Source organism: Aphis gossypii, chromosome 2 (genome assembly GCF_020184175.1).
Source record: "Aphis gossypii isolate Hap1 chromosome 2, ASM2018417v2, whole genome shotgun sequence".
In the NCBI taxonomy this organism is placed as follows: Eukaryota; Metazoa; Arthropoda; class Insecta; order Hemiptera; family Aphididae; genus Aphis; species Aphis gossypii.
Genome location: NC_065531.1, coordinates 43214139 through 43230098, shown reverse-complemented (window position 1 = coordinate 43230098; position 15960 = coordinate 43214139). Strand labels below are relative to the sequence as shown.

General features: G+C 28.6%; 1 protein-coding gene, 1 long non-coding RNA gene and 2 pseudogenes across 2 annotated transcripts; 2 read left to right on the top strand and 2 right to left on the bottom strand.

The window, feature by feature from the left end:
• Window positions 1-1976: 1976 nt before the first annotated feature.
• LOC126550121 (uncharacterized) lies at window positions 1977-6644 on the top strand (annotated as a pseudogene).
• Window positions 6645-8642: 1998 nt separating this feature from the next.
• On the top strand, window positions 8643-9179 carry LOC126550490 (uncharacterized). The gene is made up of 3 exons (XR_007604605.1): window positions 8643-8727; window positions 8807-8912; window positions 8997-9179. It is a non-coding gene; the product is annotated as an uncharacterized LOC126550490 (long non-coding RNA).
• An 880-nt stretch (window positions 9180-10059) lies between these two features.
• LOC126550564 (uncharacterized) lies at window positions 10060-10631 on the bottom strand (annotated as a pseudogene).
• Window positions 10632-14733: 4102 nt separating this feature from the next.
• LOC126549787 (52 kDa repressor of the inhibitor of the protein kinase-like) lies at window positions 14734-15802 on the bottom strand. Its single transcript, XM_050200160.1, has 2 exons — window positions 15658-15802; window positions 14734-15593 (listed from the first exon to the last, which is right to left on the bottom strand). The coding sequence occupies exons 1-2, from the start codon at window positions 15800-15802 to the stop codon at window positions 14734-14736; spliced, it is 1005 nt and encodes a 334-aa protein (XP_050056117.1).
• Between the last annotated feature and the right edge of the window lie 158 nt (window positions 15803-15960).

Here is a 15960-nt window from a genome sequence, read left to right as displayed (position 1 = left end):
ACAACATTTTTATTAAAAACAAAATTGCCCACGCTCAAATGTGCCGATGTTTGTATTAATATAGATTTATATACTTCTAGATCGTTATCGGAATAAATAAGTGTTTTTTTCAAAAATAATAACTGGATTAGACCCGGCGTTAATGGATAATTATTACCATCAATTAGAATAGATTGCTCGATAACTTTAACTTCTTTTTCGCCTAGAATAATATTTCCATCTGAAAATTTTTCGGGACATAGGTTTTATCTAAATCTGTAGAGTGAAACCAATTTTCAATTTCTTGTTGATAGTTCTCATTAAAAGTCGATTCGTTGTTATTTTTCTCGTTTGATGTCGAATGGTTTGTATCTGATATTTTAGGTAAGGGGTCGATGATAGGCTTGAAAGTTTGTGACAATAATTGTTGAACATTTGCCTCACCAGTTTTTAATTCAATATATTTATGTTTAATATTTTCTTTAGCTTTAACTAACTCATCTAATATACTACCTTCATCCTTCATGACTGCGTTTGAAATGTTAATATTTTCTATTTGTATCACCTTATATAATGACGTACATATCAAATCCAAAACGATAACGTCCGTTATCACGGTCACTATTTTTATAAATAACGACGAATGCAAATCTAGCACGATTCCAGCACGTAACACAAAAATGCTTAAATTGTGTATATGTCATATCACCGAACAATGTTCATTGTATACATGTTTTAAATTAGTTTCGTCTTGTTTGAATAATACTATTAAATTAGCATTATCTCGGATCAACTGTTTAGGTAATTTTGAATAACTCTGAGCCAGATAAAATATATCTACTTTTTTATGACGTCCGCGTGCGAAAAATTCCCGTATAACTTGCTGATTTTCTCCCAAAACATCGTCCATTATGAATATAGAGTTTGGTAAAACTTTTTCAGGTGAAATAACCTTATCATTCTCAAAAAATGTAAAAATGTTAACACCGTCAATATCATCGATTATACGTTTCAATAATTTATATTTTGGTTGTTCTAACTTTTCAGAGTATATGTAAACGTTTTCAAATCGTAACCCGTTTTCATCAACGAGTAGAAAATATATCATATTTGTTTTACCGCAACCAGAACTGCCCAACACCAACGAACGTATAGTGTTTGGAAATAGCTCATCAATATTATAAATACATAATTTTTTCTCTTGTTCGATAAATCGCATTATTCACTATAAATACCTATGCTATGAACTTGAAAGCGTCACACGATGTCTCGCGTTCGTAAGCGAAACAGCAATAAGGGTTCCGGTCTTATTAACTCGGTTATAAATCATTTGCCTGTGTAATTACATCTACCCGGCTATAGGTAAGTCGCTATATAATTAAATCATATATTATAAATTATTTTTTTTTTTTTTTTACAGATTTTCTGGTCCTGGTACTAAATTTAAAGAAAGATTAGCACGTGGTGAACGAGGTATTAACAAATTAGATGAGTTGGCAAGAGCTCATGATATAGCTTACGAAAAAAGTAATTCGCTGAACGATAGACATAAAGCTGATAAAATATTAGAAAATCAAGCTTGGGAAGTGTTTAAATCTAAAGACACTGGTATTAAAGAAAAAGCTGCATCCTGGTTGGTGATTACAGCTATGAAGGCTAAACGGAAAATTGGAGCTGGTTGCGGTTTTAAACAAGTGGGTTTGGCGGCTAAAAAATCGATCAAAAATAAAATTAATGAAAAAAATATAACCAAGTTAATAAAAACATGTCTGACAGCTGCTAAAAATAAGTAAAATAAGAAAACTAAAACTCCAAGAATTATACCTATACCTAAAAAGGGTGGTGTTTTTCCTTTAATACCTTTTTTTAACCTAACCTTGACGTTCGGGTTGCCATTCGGTACACTGACTGACGATTCAACGTCAACCATCACCATGCAGTCGTTGCGTGCTCAGAGGATAAGTGACGCGGCACTCATCGTCTGGGATGAAGCGCCAATGTCACCGGGACTACAACTCAAGGTGGTCAATAGATTGCTCAAGGACATGATGGGATCGGAATTACCGTTTGGTGGGAAACCGGTCCTGTTCGCCGGCGACTTCAGACAGCTACTGCCTGTCGTGCGCAGAGGGACAAGGAGTGACATTGTAAGGTCGTCGATTAAATATAACTCTCTATGGCGCGACTTGGAACAGTTCAGTCTGACGCGAAACATGCGTGCCTACAACGACGTGGACTTTGCTACTTGGTTGCTACAGCTCAGGAGCGGCCAGTTGCCAGCGGTCGACGGTGTTGTGATGCGTCGAAATCCCCCGAGAAATGGTATGTGACATCGCTAATTTGATTGATTTTGTTTTCCCGCAGCAAATTTCGTTGGCAAACATCGACGAGTTTGCTCGGAAAATAATTGCATGTCCCAGGAACGACGATTGCAGGAAGGTCAATCGCACGGTGTTACAACGCATCGATGGAGCTCACCGGAGCTACACGGCCATAGACACTGTTGTGGTCGATGACCCTGACGAAGTAGCCAATTATCCGATAGAGTTCCTCAACACTCTGGAACCGGACGGACTGCCGCCGTACAACTTAACCCTTTCCAGCCAAATGATAACTTTAGGAATCACGTATTTTTACGATTTATTATTATTCTCCAAAGATTTATTAATTATTATACTCTATTTTAAATCATAAGACTTTTTGTACTCATTCTAATGGTAACACTGATTTTAGTCGTTGCTGACTGTTTATCAATTTAATAGCAATTGTTTATGTTCTAATCGTGAAACACGTTATACCAGAAACACATCGATTTATATCTTGTTATACGGTAAGTAATATTGTATTATTGACTATAAAAAAAATATTTTCGATTAGGAAATTAGTTTTTCTAACTAAATAACTTGACATTATCTGTGAATGTATTTCAATTGATTTACAGTGGCTTCGTAAAAGACATGATTCCGTTAGTAATCATTGGGATATAAATATTGTTTGGAAATTATTGTTGTTTACCATGCATTCCCAATGATTTTTTTAGGAATCATGTAACATTTAATTAATAATTGTTACAAAATTATTTAATTTTTTAGTTTTTAGCTTATACTTTTTTGAATAATGAACCGTGGGTTAAATGATGATGATATTGTAAACCTTTTAAATGGGGATGTATCTGACATTGAAGAATTCGACGAGGGTGAAGATATTAACTATGAAAATTTAGATGAAATATTGTCAACAATTCCAAATGATTCTGAAGTAATTTTATATTTATAACAAAATATTTTATATAAAATATAATCAATGATTATTATTGACAGGTTATCAATAATGTAGAACATACCATCAATGAAAACTTAGATGAAGTTATACCAAATAATTTAGATTTATTGGAACAAATTTTAAATATTAATGAAATTGAAGATTTTGAATTATCTGAAACAGATCATTTAAATGATCAAACTATTCATATACTCAAGTGGGAGAAGGTAATATAAATTGATTTTTATGTTTATTTTAAATTTAATGTTTATAATATTGCATTCTGGTACCCTGGAATAATACAGACAATATATGGAAAGGTAGTTTACCTGAACCTCCTGATAATATATTGTCTCCATTTGAATACTTCAAGTTATTTGTTGATAATGATGATTTGTAACATATGAGCAAACAAATTTATATTCAGTTGAAAAATGTGGAAAATGTGTAGCTACTTCACCAGAAGAAGAATTGAACAATTCTTAGGAATCCAATTGTAATAATTATTTACTTTTTTTTTTTTTTTAATTTTACTTTTAATTTGTTATTTTGTTTTAAATAGGTACATGAGTATTATAAAAATGCCATCATACAGAATGTTTTGGTCTGAAAACACTCGTTTTACAACAACTTCTGATGCTATGTCAAGGAATCGTTTTGATAGTTTAAGATCAAATATATATTTTAATGATAATAGTAAAATGCTTCCAAGAGAGCATCCGAATCATGATAAATTATTTAAAGTACGCCCTTTTATAAATGCTATACTTGAAAATATGAAAAAAATAAAAGTTGAAGAATATACAGCTGTTGATGAAATAATTATCCCATTTAAAGGGCGTTCAACAATGAAGCAATATAACAAAAATAAACCCCATAAATGGGGTATAAAAATGTTTGCTCTTGCTTCGTCAAATGATTTAGTACACGACTTTGAAATTTATGTTGGAAAAGGTACTCTACCGCCATCAGAACATGGACTTGGAATTAGTGGAGATGTAGTAATGCGTTTAGTTGATAGCATTTCTAAACATCAAAATTACAAAGTATAAATATGATTTATTTTTTTACTGTTTTTAAAGTTTGATAATTTATTACTATCTATTACTTAGGTTTCCATGGATAATTGGTTCAATTCCCATAGTTTACAATGTAAATTACACTTTTGTGGAATTTCGGGTATAGGAACAGTAAGATCCAATAAAATTGCTGGATGTGTCCTAGAAAGTGACAAAACTCTAAAGTCAAAAGGAAGAGGAACACATGACAGTCAAGTTGATACTGTTAATAATCAAGTGGTCACAAAATGGTATGACAACAAAGTTGTTCATGTGATTTTTAACTACCAAGGACCACTTCCAATAAATCAAGTAAAAAGATGGTCTGTAACAGATAAGAAATATATTAATATTCCTAGACCAACATCCATTGCAGAATACAACTCATTTATGGGAGGTGTGGATCTACATGATATGTTGGTAGAAATATACCGTGTTAATATTAGAGTAAGAAGATTTTACCTACGTATTATTTATCATTTAATTGTCATGTGTGTTGTCAATGCATGGTTTTTTTATCGGAGGCACTGTAAGCAACTCAAGATAAAAAAGACTATGAGTTTATTGAAATTTAAATCAGAAGTAGCACATGCTTTATTGCAAGCTGGTAAAAATAAATTAAATAAAAGAGGAAGACCATCATTATCAACTACACCACCAACTAAAAAGAGAATATTATTTGCTCCAAGGCCAGTAGATGATGTTAGGTTTGATGAAATAACTCATTGGCCTATTCCAGTTACTAAAAAGCAACGATGTAAGCATTGCATACAAATCTATACTACAAACACATGCAGTAAGTATAAATTACATTTATGTTCAAAGGTAGACAAAATGTGTTTCATTGCTTTTCATAAAAAATTGTAACTTTTTGTGATAATTATTATACTTAACCATCAAGACTGATAAAAGTGATTTAAATATTCCTTCGTTAATTATTATATTATTAAAAGGTTTATACATTTGTTTGGTTTTATTACATCATATACTTTGTTTTATTTTAAAATTTGTTTTTAATTGTTCAGTTATGTATTTGTATTTCTAAAAAAATAAAGGATATTGGAATTATAGAACTTTTATTTCATGCAAGCGTTGTAAAAGCCCAATGCTGACTTTAGGAATCATAGCTGTATTTCTCAGGTAAGTTGATGAAAAATTAAAAAAAATAATTTTTTTGTCTATTTATAACCCATTTGAAGTAATGTATAAAGGATTTTTTTTTTTTAAAAATTGATTAGTTGGGCTGAAAAGGGTTAACGCTAAAGGTGGGTTCGATTGTCATGTTGCTTAGGAACCTAGATTCTAAGAGACGCCTTTGCAACGGTACGAGATTGGTTGTCACTGAACTACGACGATACAACTTCAAGGCGAGGATGTTGTCTGGTGGTGCACAGGACGAAATAATCATACCTGTGATACCACTCACGTCGTGTGGCGAAGATGACCTGCCCATAATAATGCGAAGAGTACAGTTCCCCGTACGTTTGTCGTTTGCGATGACCATACTTTATAACATAAAGTACTTAAGTACATAAAGTACCATACTTTATAGCATACTTTTATAACAAGTCACAGGGACAAACGTTTGATAGAGTTGGATTGCTTCTGCCTTCACCGATGTTCACGCGCGGACAACTGTACGTAGCCTTTTCACGAGTGAGGAACTCACAATCCATAAGAGTTGGTATGTGTGGTGATGGTCATGGTAGATTCGTCACTAAGAACATTGTATACAGAGAGGTCCTGCAAACAACTGCATAATGAAGCCTACAAGAACTTAATCGTTAACATCTGACCTATGTTATCAAAGGGATCTGTGTGATCCAAGTGGTCTGTGTGACCAACGGTTTATGGGCAGTCATGAGTGCGACTCGCGGAGAGAAAGTTTGACAACCTCCACGTAGTTCTCTCTGGATGCGAATTCGCTTTGTAGTGAATTCGTAACTAATGTCAAATATGTGCTTAAACTTGCTTCAAACACACGAGTTGGTAAAATATTTAGAATATTATGTCATATCAAATGTATGTTATTATTTGTATTTATATTGTTTCAGAAACATAAGGAGTCAGTGGCGTATCTAGGATTTTTTTATGGTGGGTGCTATTGTTAATAATAATAGTCCTAAATTACTAATCATGTACAATTTGGGGGAGGGGATAAAAATTTGGTACTGAAGCATAATTATTAAGCAATATAAAACTTATTAACAATTTAACATTTTTTATTTTTTTATAATTAGGTAGAAGGTACACAACAATACAATACAATATGTCACGTAGCACAAATAATATAATATATTTATAATATAAATAATAATAGGAAAAAGAAAACAGCGAAAGAAAGAGAACAACAACAAATGTAATAACTATAGAACGAATTACTATAATAATAATAATAATAATAATAATAATAAGAGTACGCGAAGGCACAGCTTACACAAAGTATGTGTCCCAACGGGAACAAAGTCAATGAAAAACGAAGCAATTGAATAAATATATATAATAATAATAATATATATATTCTTATATACAAAAAGTCACTGTCGTTGGAAAAACGAAATACAAAAAAAAAACAAATCAAATATGCAATAAGTCGCGGAAAGGTACGGACTTTAGATAGAACGGCGGCGGCGGTGATTGGTTGTCACGAACGGTTAACGACAGACAAAAACGCCGCCGAAGCTCTCGGCGGTCGTCACCCACGCCGCGGGAGCTTCGGGGCTCATCGCCGACTCAGAAACTGGTTCGATTAATCGCTCGGGTGTCCCGATTTATTATCGAACGAGTGGTGATACCTAGGCAAGGGGGTCTAGCGGGTGAGATCTCGGTATTCGTGCGACACGACCGTGTCAAATACAATACAATGTAATAATATAATTTAAACGTTTTACAATTATTATATTGACCAGTCTTCTAATTGCATTCTTCTTTTCTTTTTTCTAGAAAATTGATCGACAACTAAGTCAATGTCTATACAGGGTGTCCCACAGAGATCTGACAAATGAAATAACTTTTGATCTAATTAATATTTTTAAAAAATTTCTTTTAATATAATTTATAGACGATTGCGCTATATTTTTATTATCATTTTATTTTTTATTTTTAATACCGAAAATAAAAAACTTAAAAATTTATAAAAAAAATTTCCAAAGTATTCAAAATAGCCAATTTGTAAATCTGATTTTCAGAAAAATTACATGGTAAAAACATTTATTTAAGTCAAGTGGCTGATTTTTTACAATTTTTTAAATATCAATAGTCTCGTTAATAATTTACTATCTAGTTTATGATAGAAACATTATAATTTCAAAAAATATAATTTATTTTAAAATTATTTTGTATGTACATTTTTAAATAGGTGCATATTCAAATCTAACTATTTTTTTATTGTATTTATTATAATTTATAATAATAAGTTGTGTACTGGTATATAAACTATATTAATACAATAATACCCGCAATTATTGATTAAATAATTCATGTTGTTTATTACCAGAAATGTATAATACCTTTTTACAATTAATTTTAGCGTTTATACTTTTAATTTTAAATAATCCGTTTGTAGAATACGGTTAATTCAAAACGCAGTAATAGAACAATAGAAGACGCTTTAAGCGTTTACTGTTCACACTTGCTTGCGGTATTGCGTAGCGTAATCGCGGTGGCAGTATAAATCTGTGTCGTTACTCGTTAGTGAGTTATTACCCGTCCATAACCTGTTTAACCCAAAAAAAAATCGTCCCCACCCATAACTTACACAGTTAAACAATATTATTCTATGACACAACACAATGATAATCACAGAATATGTCCAATTTAAAAGACGTTGATTAACCCCTAATCTTGACCCATTGTTGATCAATAATAAAAGATATTACTATCACAGATTACCAAAGTTAGGTAATAATTTATAACCTTAGTAGTTCGTGCTTAAAATAATAGTGATAAATGATAAGATACCATGTGGTTGTTTGTTGATAATTTGATAATTATTAAAATGATAACGCTCGTGTTAGTTCTTCGTAATTTTTATATGACAGTTAAAACAAAAAGTTAAACTAAATTTAAATACGCATCTAATTATTTCATTATTTCAATCAAGTTGATATTTTTAAGTCATTGTAATTAGTGCGTTTGAATTTTTGTCATCTGGTTTAGTTTACTATACATATCTTGGTGTCTAGCTTATTTTAATATACTAAAATTAACTAAATAAAAATAATAATTCACCATTCAAATGATAGTTTTTAAAAAATATGTTTTTGGTTATTTTATGAAAAATATGTAGAATATTGATTTATTAATAAATACATTACTATAGTAAAGATTACAAGTTTAATTAATTGGTTATTTTTAATACATTGTGTCATTACAATGACTGAGGATTTATTGTCCGTTACTGACTGTCAAAAAAGTCTATGTATAAAATGTAAGTATTAATAATTTGATTATACTATATATTTATTAATTATATTACATATTATTTAAATTGTTTATCTTGTATGTAGTTCCATAAATATGATCCAATTACTACAAGTAACATAATGTTTGATGTGCCGCAACATACATGTCAAAAAAAAAAAAAAAAATCAAATAGAAAGTCTTACCTCAAATGTAAATATAACTGAATAAGATCTTTCATTCTAATATTAATAGATATTATTAATTAATATTTTATCATTTTATTTTATCTTATAGGTAAAAAGTAGCTTTCAAAATGAATTTCGTGATTCAAAATATATACCTACAACATTGATGATCACACAATATCTTGTATGTTCAAGTATTAACATACATATAGTATGTAGTCTATATACACTACTATACTGTCTCTACAATCCTCTACAGTTTTATGTGTTGGAAAATCATCAATTTATGTACCAATGGATAAATTATGTATTTATATTTAAATTAATAGTATGAATTGTATGATTAAATTCATTAAATTATTTTAAAAAAAAATTGTATAGGTCTTATAATTAGAATATTAGGAATACTGAGAAAAATCAAAAATTTTATAAAGTGTTAAGCAAAGAAAGGTGACCTATTTTAAATTCAAAAAATATGAGACTTATGGTCGTAAACTTCTAGGTTATAGAGACCTTTTATTGGTTCTGAAATATAATTATTTTTCAACAATTTAAAAAAAAATTAAATTTATTTCTATCTCCGTCACTAATGAGGTGAATTATAAACAGATAATTAATTTTTTTTTTGAAGTAATGATTGATTTTGTTTAGTAACTATGAGTTTTTAGATTATACACAAATACTCTGCTTACGCAATCCGTTAAGTATAAATTCTAATGATTTTTAGTTAACTAAGTGAATTTAGTCGGTATTTCAGAAATAAAATGATTTTACTACATTTGTATCTTAACAGCAATCCTTGGCGTGCACATCTTTATACCGTGGACATAGGTTTCCTTCAATAATTAATAAACTATACTACAATACTAATAACTAGTAAGCATAAGGTATATTAAATGTCTGAACATGCCTACTACAGTCAGTTACATTATATTTGATGCTTTTTTTTTTGAATATAGTATGTATATTTTTATATTTTTTATATGTTTAAAACAATTAAATCAAACAAAAATAATTTCAACCTACAATCTTCTTGATTGGTTATTACAATAATTTAATTAATTAAAAGTTAACCATCACAGATATTGATTTGTGCAAGTTTGTTAATATTGCTGTTAAGATACTAAAAGATAAAGAAATTGATATTTAATAATTATTATAATAGGGTTTTTTAATTTAAATTATAACAAATGATATGACGTACAACAAACATATTATATATTGTTACGGCCAACATTTAGGTTGCTGGTAATGAATTACCTGTCCTTTTTTACGGTCTTGAGTTGGGCATCTCGGCGTGTTCTTAAATAAAAAATATAAGACATTAATTAGTCATGTACCTATAATAAATTATTAAAAAAGAAATAGTAAAAAAAAAAAAACATTAATATTACTTTATTTTTTTTGTCTTCCCAATAGACAAATCTAGCTTTGGCTTTTCTTATAAGGTACTGATCTTCTACAGTTTGCTCTCCAATCTTGATGCCATTTAAAATGTCCAAAAATTTACTATGTTTGGGACACCACCATTCAGTACAATTCTAATAAAATACAAATTATAAACTTGATATCAAAATCATTTTAAATGAATATAATACATCATTTATTTTCAATGCGTCTGAGCTTATACTGCTTGGCTCATCTTGTACACTTAATTTTTCATTTTTGAACAGACAAGTTTTTCAATAAATGAAATCTTGGATTCAAGTGGCTGTAAATCATCTAATTTTACATAATTACTCATACTAGATGAGGGGGAATTATGTAAAATTTGTTGCTCCTGAATGTAAATAATTTTAATTTAGTATTATGTGTTGGATATTTTGTTTATTTGTGTATTTTATTATTTATTAAATTTTTTTACCAATTTCTTTTCAATATCTATTGCGGTTTTATCATTCACCTCAACAGTGACCAATTTTTGTTTAAGTAATTCCTATAAAAATAACACTTAGCATATTTTTTTTAAATAATTTTCTTACATGTACTTACAATGTCCTTCTCTAAACTCTCACATTTTGTTTTGAGTACAGACTATAACAAATATTGTAATTTATATTATAACTGCTGTGTATTTATAAAATTATAATGTTATACCTATAATTAGGGTTAGGATGTTTATGCACTAAAAAACAGATAAATATGCATAAAAAATAAAGAAATGTGAAAAAAAATGCAATATAAATATAATATGTTTAGAAATAAATTGAATTATTAATAAAAAATCAACAAATTGTGTCAGTAAAAAAAATAAAAAAAATTTGCAAAATCATAAACATCATAACCCTACCTATAGTTATACATATTTTACTATTATTTATTAATAACTGAAAGTATTAAGTGTAATATATTTTTTAATTTTGCTACTAGAGTACTTACATTATCTTCTTCCAAAATATCATTTTTGTTTTTGAGTATGATCTATCAGAAAAAAAAAATTGTAAATATTATGCATATTTTTTTATTTGTTTTATAAACTTACATTTTTTTCTTTATAAGCTTTTCCTGAACTTTTAATGTTACCTAATAATATGTTATTGAAAATAAATTGTTTACCGTGTAATTATTTTTTTATTTATTCTGCTTTAGTTACTTACAATTTCTTCAGCAAGTGATTTATTTTCTGTTTGAAGGCGTATCACATCTTCAGCATAATAGTTACTTTCAACATTTTTATTTTTAAATGTTTGTCTAACGTATGGTATTGCTGTAAATTTGTGTATATACATATGTGTCTTATTATTATTTTCAAAAAAAAAAAAAAAATAGATATTAATTTCAATATTCACATACCTGACGTAGAGTATCCATTTCATTAATGGCATCTTTAAGCGCGGACTTGAAAAATTCTAGTTCGGTAATATCATCACCTTTATTATTTTTCTTGTACTCACCATATAATATACCAACATCTTCAAAAGTATCCATTATTTTAAATGTTTAAACTTTAAGCAAAATAAAGAAATAAAGAAGGTGCGATGTATATCTTTAAATGCACAAATCTAAACAAGTTGTAGAACAAAAAATACTACAGAAATACATATGTAACCATGTAGAAAACACTTAAAAGTGTCAACTTTCCAGTTAGATAAAACTAATAAATGTACTATTTATAAAATAATAATCAAGTTTAGATAAGTGTCATATCTTGGTTTTGGAAATCCACATTTTTTTTAAACTATTATGTATTTATGTAGGTTTTCTATTGAGACTTTAACAGCCTATCTGACTTGAAGATTTTTCTCAAATTTTAACCAAAATATAAATTAATTTTAATTAATTTAACGATGCCTGCAATTTATAGTAACGCAGAGTATTCTGATATGTTGGCTATTTTTTATGAATGTGGTAAAAGTACACTAAATGCTTCTCGTAAATATATACAAAAATATCCAGAACGAAGACAACCTTCACGAGCTACATTTACCAATGTAGCAAATACATTGCACCAAACAGGTAGAATAATAATAATATTTTAATAATTAACAATCATATAAATATTTTATAAATTATATTAGTACCTATATACAATCTATTATTAATATTAAATAAAGCGCAGCTTAGTTTTACTTTTAAAAAAATACAGTTTATTCCTTAATACATAATATACTATAAAATAAAATGAAAGAATATAAAAATAAAATACAAAACATGAATTTAAATAAATTTATATCAATTAGACAATAACTACATCATAGAATTTACATGGTATTCTTCATTAACAAATTCAAAATAAGACACTAAATACACTAAAAAATTAAAATTTTGTACAGGCAAGTTTCCAGATGGCCATCGATCAAGAAATCACGCTGTTGTAGATGATTGTAATACTGTTGATGTTTTAGCTGCATTTAGTTTCACACCACAGGCATCAATAAGATCCGTAGCTCGGCAAACAAATATTTCTAAATCAACAGTACATCGCATACTAAAAAACAATTCATTTCATCCGTTCAAATTACATTGTGTTCAAGAGTTGAAACCATCTGATCCAGAAAGAAGACTGCAATTCATATCAGAAATTGTTAGCTTGTATGATCAAGATAGCAATATATTGGACAAAATTTTATGGACTGATGAAAGTCTTTTTAACAATAACGGCATGGTAAATCGGCATAACGCACATTATTGGAATGATTCAAATCCATTTTGGACAAGAGAAACCAAGTCCCAAGTTCGATGGTCCATAAATGTATGGTGTGGTATATTAAATAACACATTAATAGGACCTTACTTTTATGAAGGGACGTTAACTGGTGTACGTTATTTGAATTTTCTAGAAAACATTTTGCCATTATTGCTAGAAAATGTTCCTCTTCATACTCGGGAATGTATGTGGGTACAGCAAGATGGTGCTCCACCACATAATTCCAATATAGTCAAAGATTATTTGAACAATACTTTTCCTTTGCGATGGACAGGTACGAACGGTCCAGTTAAATGGCCACCACGTTCTCCAGATCTTACACCACTAGATTTTTTTTATGGGGATATTTAAAGGATCGTGTTATACTGAGCAATCTTCTTCACTCGATAATTTGAAAGAGCGTATCATTGCGGCATGCTCGACCATAACATCGGAAATGTTGAAGTCTGTGACGGCATCAATATTAACACGTTATGAAAAATGTCTATCAAATAACGGTAGACATTTTGAAAATATATTAAAATAATTTAACTATTTTTTCAAAAATAAATATTATGTTATTATTGTTATTGTTATTATTGCTACTATGTAAAATATTTTATAATAAATAATTAACTATTAAAACTAAATTATTTTATTATAAAATGTAAAGAATAATTAACTTGGTTGATCTTGAATCTGGATTATTGATCCACTATCACTGTTTAATGTTTATTATTTAAAAATGATAATTGATATCACGGTCTTAGATTGATACTTTGATCCAATTGATAAAACATAATTGATAATGACAATGACATTTTATTTTATATCACGGTTTTATCTTAAACCGTGTTTTATATTCAATATAATCTTTATCAATAATATTGGTTATTTTTATAATATAGCTATTATTGTTATGACATGTTTTCCCAGTACTTCAGAAATCGAGCACCACAGAATTGATATCTATCCAATTAATACCTATGACAATAAACTATTGTGCACACAATATTTTATGGCCTATCCTCAGATAAAAGATGTCAATATTTTAACTACTGGTTTTTAATAAATACAGCTACCACGATTACGCTACACAATACCGCAGGCAAGCGTCTCTTAATACTGCGTTTTGAAATAACCGTATTCTACAAACGGATTATTTAAAATTAAAAGTATAAACGCTAAAATTAATTGTAAAAAAGTATTATACATTTCTGGTAATAAACACATGAATTATTTAATCAATAATTGCGGGTATTATTGTATTAATATAGTTTATATACCAGTACACAACTTATTATTATAAATTATAATAAATACAATAAAAAAATAGTTAGATTTGAATATGCACCTATTTAAAAATGTACATACAAAATAATTTTAAAATAATTTATATTTTTTGAAATTATAATGTTTCTATCATAAACTAGATAGTAAATTATTAACGAGACTATTGATATTTAAAAAAATTGTAAAAAATCAGCCACTTGACTTAAATAAATGTTTTTACCATGTAAATTTTTCTGAAAATCAGATTTACAAATTGGCTATTTTGAATACTTTGGAAATTTTTTTTATAAATTTTTAAGTTTTTTATTTTCGGTATTAAAAAATAAAAAATAAAAAATGATAATAAAAATGTAGCGCAATCGTCTATAAATTATATTTAAAAGAAATTTTTTAAAAATATTAATTAGATCAAAAGTTATTTCATTTGTCAGATCTCTGTGGGACACCCTGTATGTTTATCTTTATGAATATTTAATAGAGCTAAACCATTTAGTCTAGACTCAGTCATTGTAGAGCGCATATAATTTTTTAATCTCCTTAAGGTAGAAAATGTCCTTTCAGCGGTTGCTGTGGATACTGGAAGCGTAGCAAATAATTGTAATAAGATTTTGATGTTAGGAAAATATTCTTCACAGTACAGGAGTGATGTAACAGCAGTATGAGGGATATTTGTTTCTATGTTATTCCATTTAGTTTTCCGAAGATTTATTTCTGCTTTTAATACTAAATCTGAACTTGAAAGTAAATCTTGGTCATACAACATTGCAGCATTTACTATAGCTTCGGTGCTATATGAGTCTTTATGAATTGGAATGAGACCTTCAAGTGGAAGAACTTTAACAAATTTATCACTGAAACTAGATTTTAATTCTTGAATAATATGGTCTAAAAATGGTATAAAAATTGTTATTTTAAACCACTCCATAGGATTTTGGTTGATATTGACATTGATGTTATTCCTTTTTGTTTGATGACCACTAAGTCGAGAAACTTTTAATTCTTTATCAAATAGTTTTAATTTTTGAGCTGCACTTTCAAATAAGGTAATGAATGTTGTATCAGGATTTTTACGAATATCTTCAAACACATTAAGAACATTTTTGACATTTTCCATTGCACTTGATAGATCCTGTTTAGAACTTTGTAATTGTATACTTAAAGACCTCGTGTATACGAACAAATTAGCCACAGTTTCTAATGCTACGACAAATTCACTTTTTTTAACACTTGAATTAAAACTTGAAGCTTTAACAGATGTTTCTTGGTTTGTATCTTTCTCCAGTTCTTCTAATGAAATTAAAATAAATTTATAAAGTTAATTGAATGTAATGATGGAGTCATGACGATCTACCCAACGTGTTGCACATAGAGCTCGTAGTTTTGTTTTTTTTTGGAATTGGTTCGTCATTATCATTAGAAATTGCATTTTGCAATATATTATTACGTTTTGCAGATGCCGATAAGAAAACTGACACAGAACCAACAATTCCAAACATATTCCTAATGGCAGGTATATTACATGCTTTAGAAATCGCCAAATTTAATACATGGTTAAAACAATGAGTATACAGAGCAAGTGGTTGTTCATTTAAAATTAATGCTTGAACTCCATTATTTATCCCTAAAATAAAATCATTAAATGGTTAAAAAAATA

What these genes read in the sequence shown, in the direction of transcription:
- LOC126549787 (XM_050200160.1), bottom strand. Translation starts at nt 15,802, where the DNA reads ATGTTTGGAATTGTTGGTTCTGTGTCAGTTTTCTTATCGGCATCTGCA. An exon ending in CTCTATGTGCAACACGTTGG is followed by an intron (nt 15,594 to 15,657) that starts GTAGATCGTCAT and finishes TAATTTCATTAG; the next exon opens with AAGAACTGGAGAAAGATACA.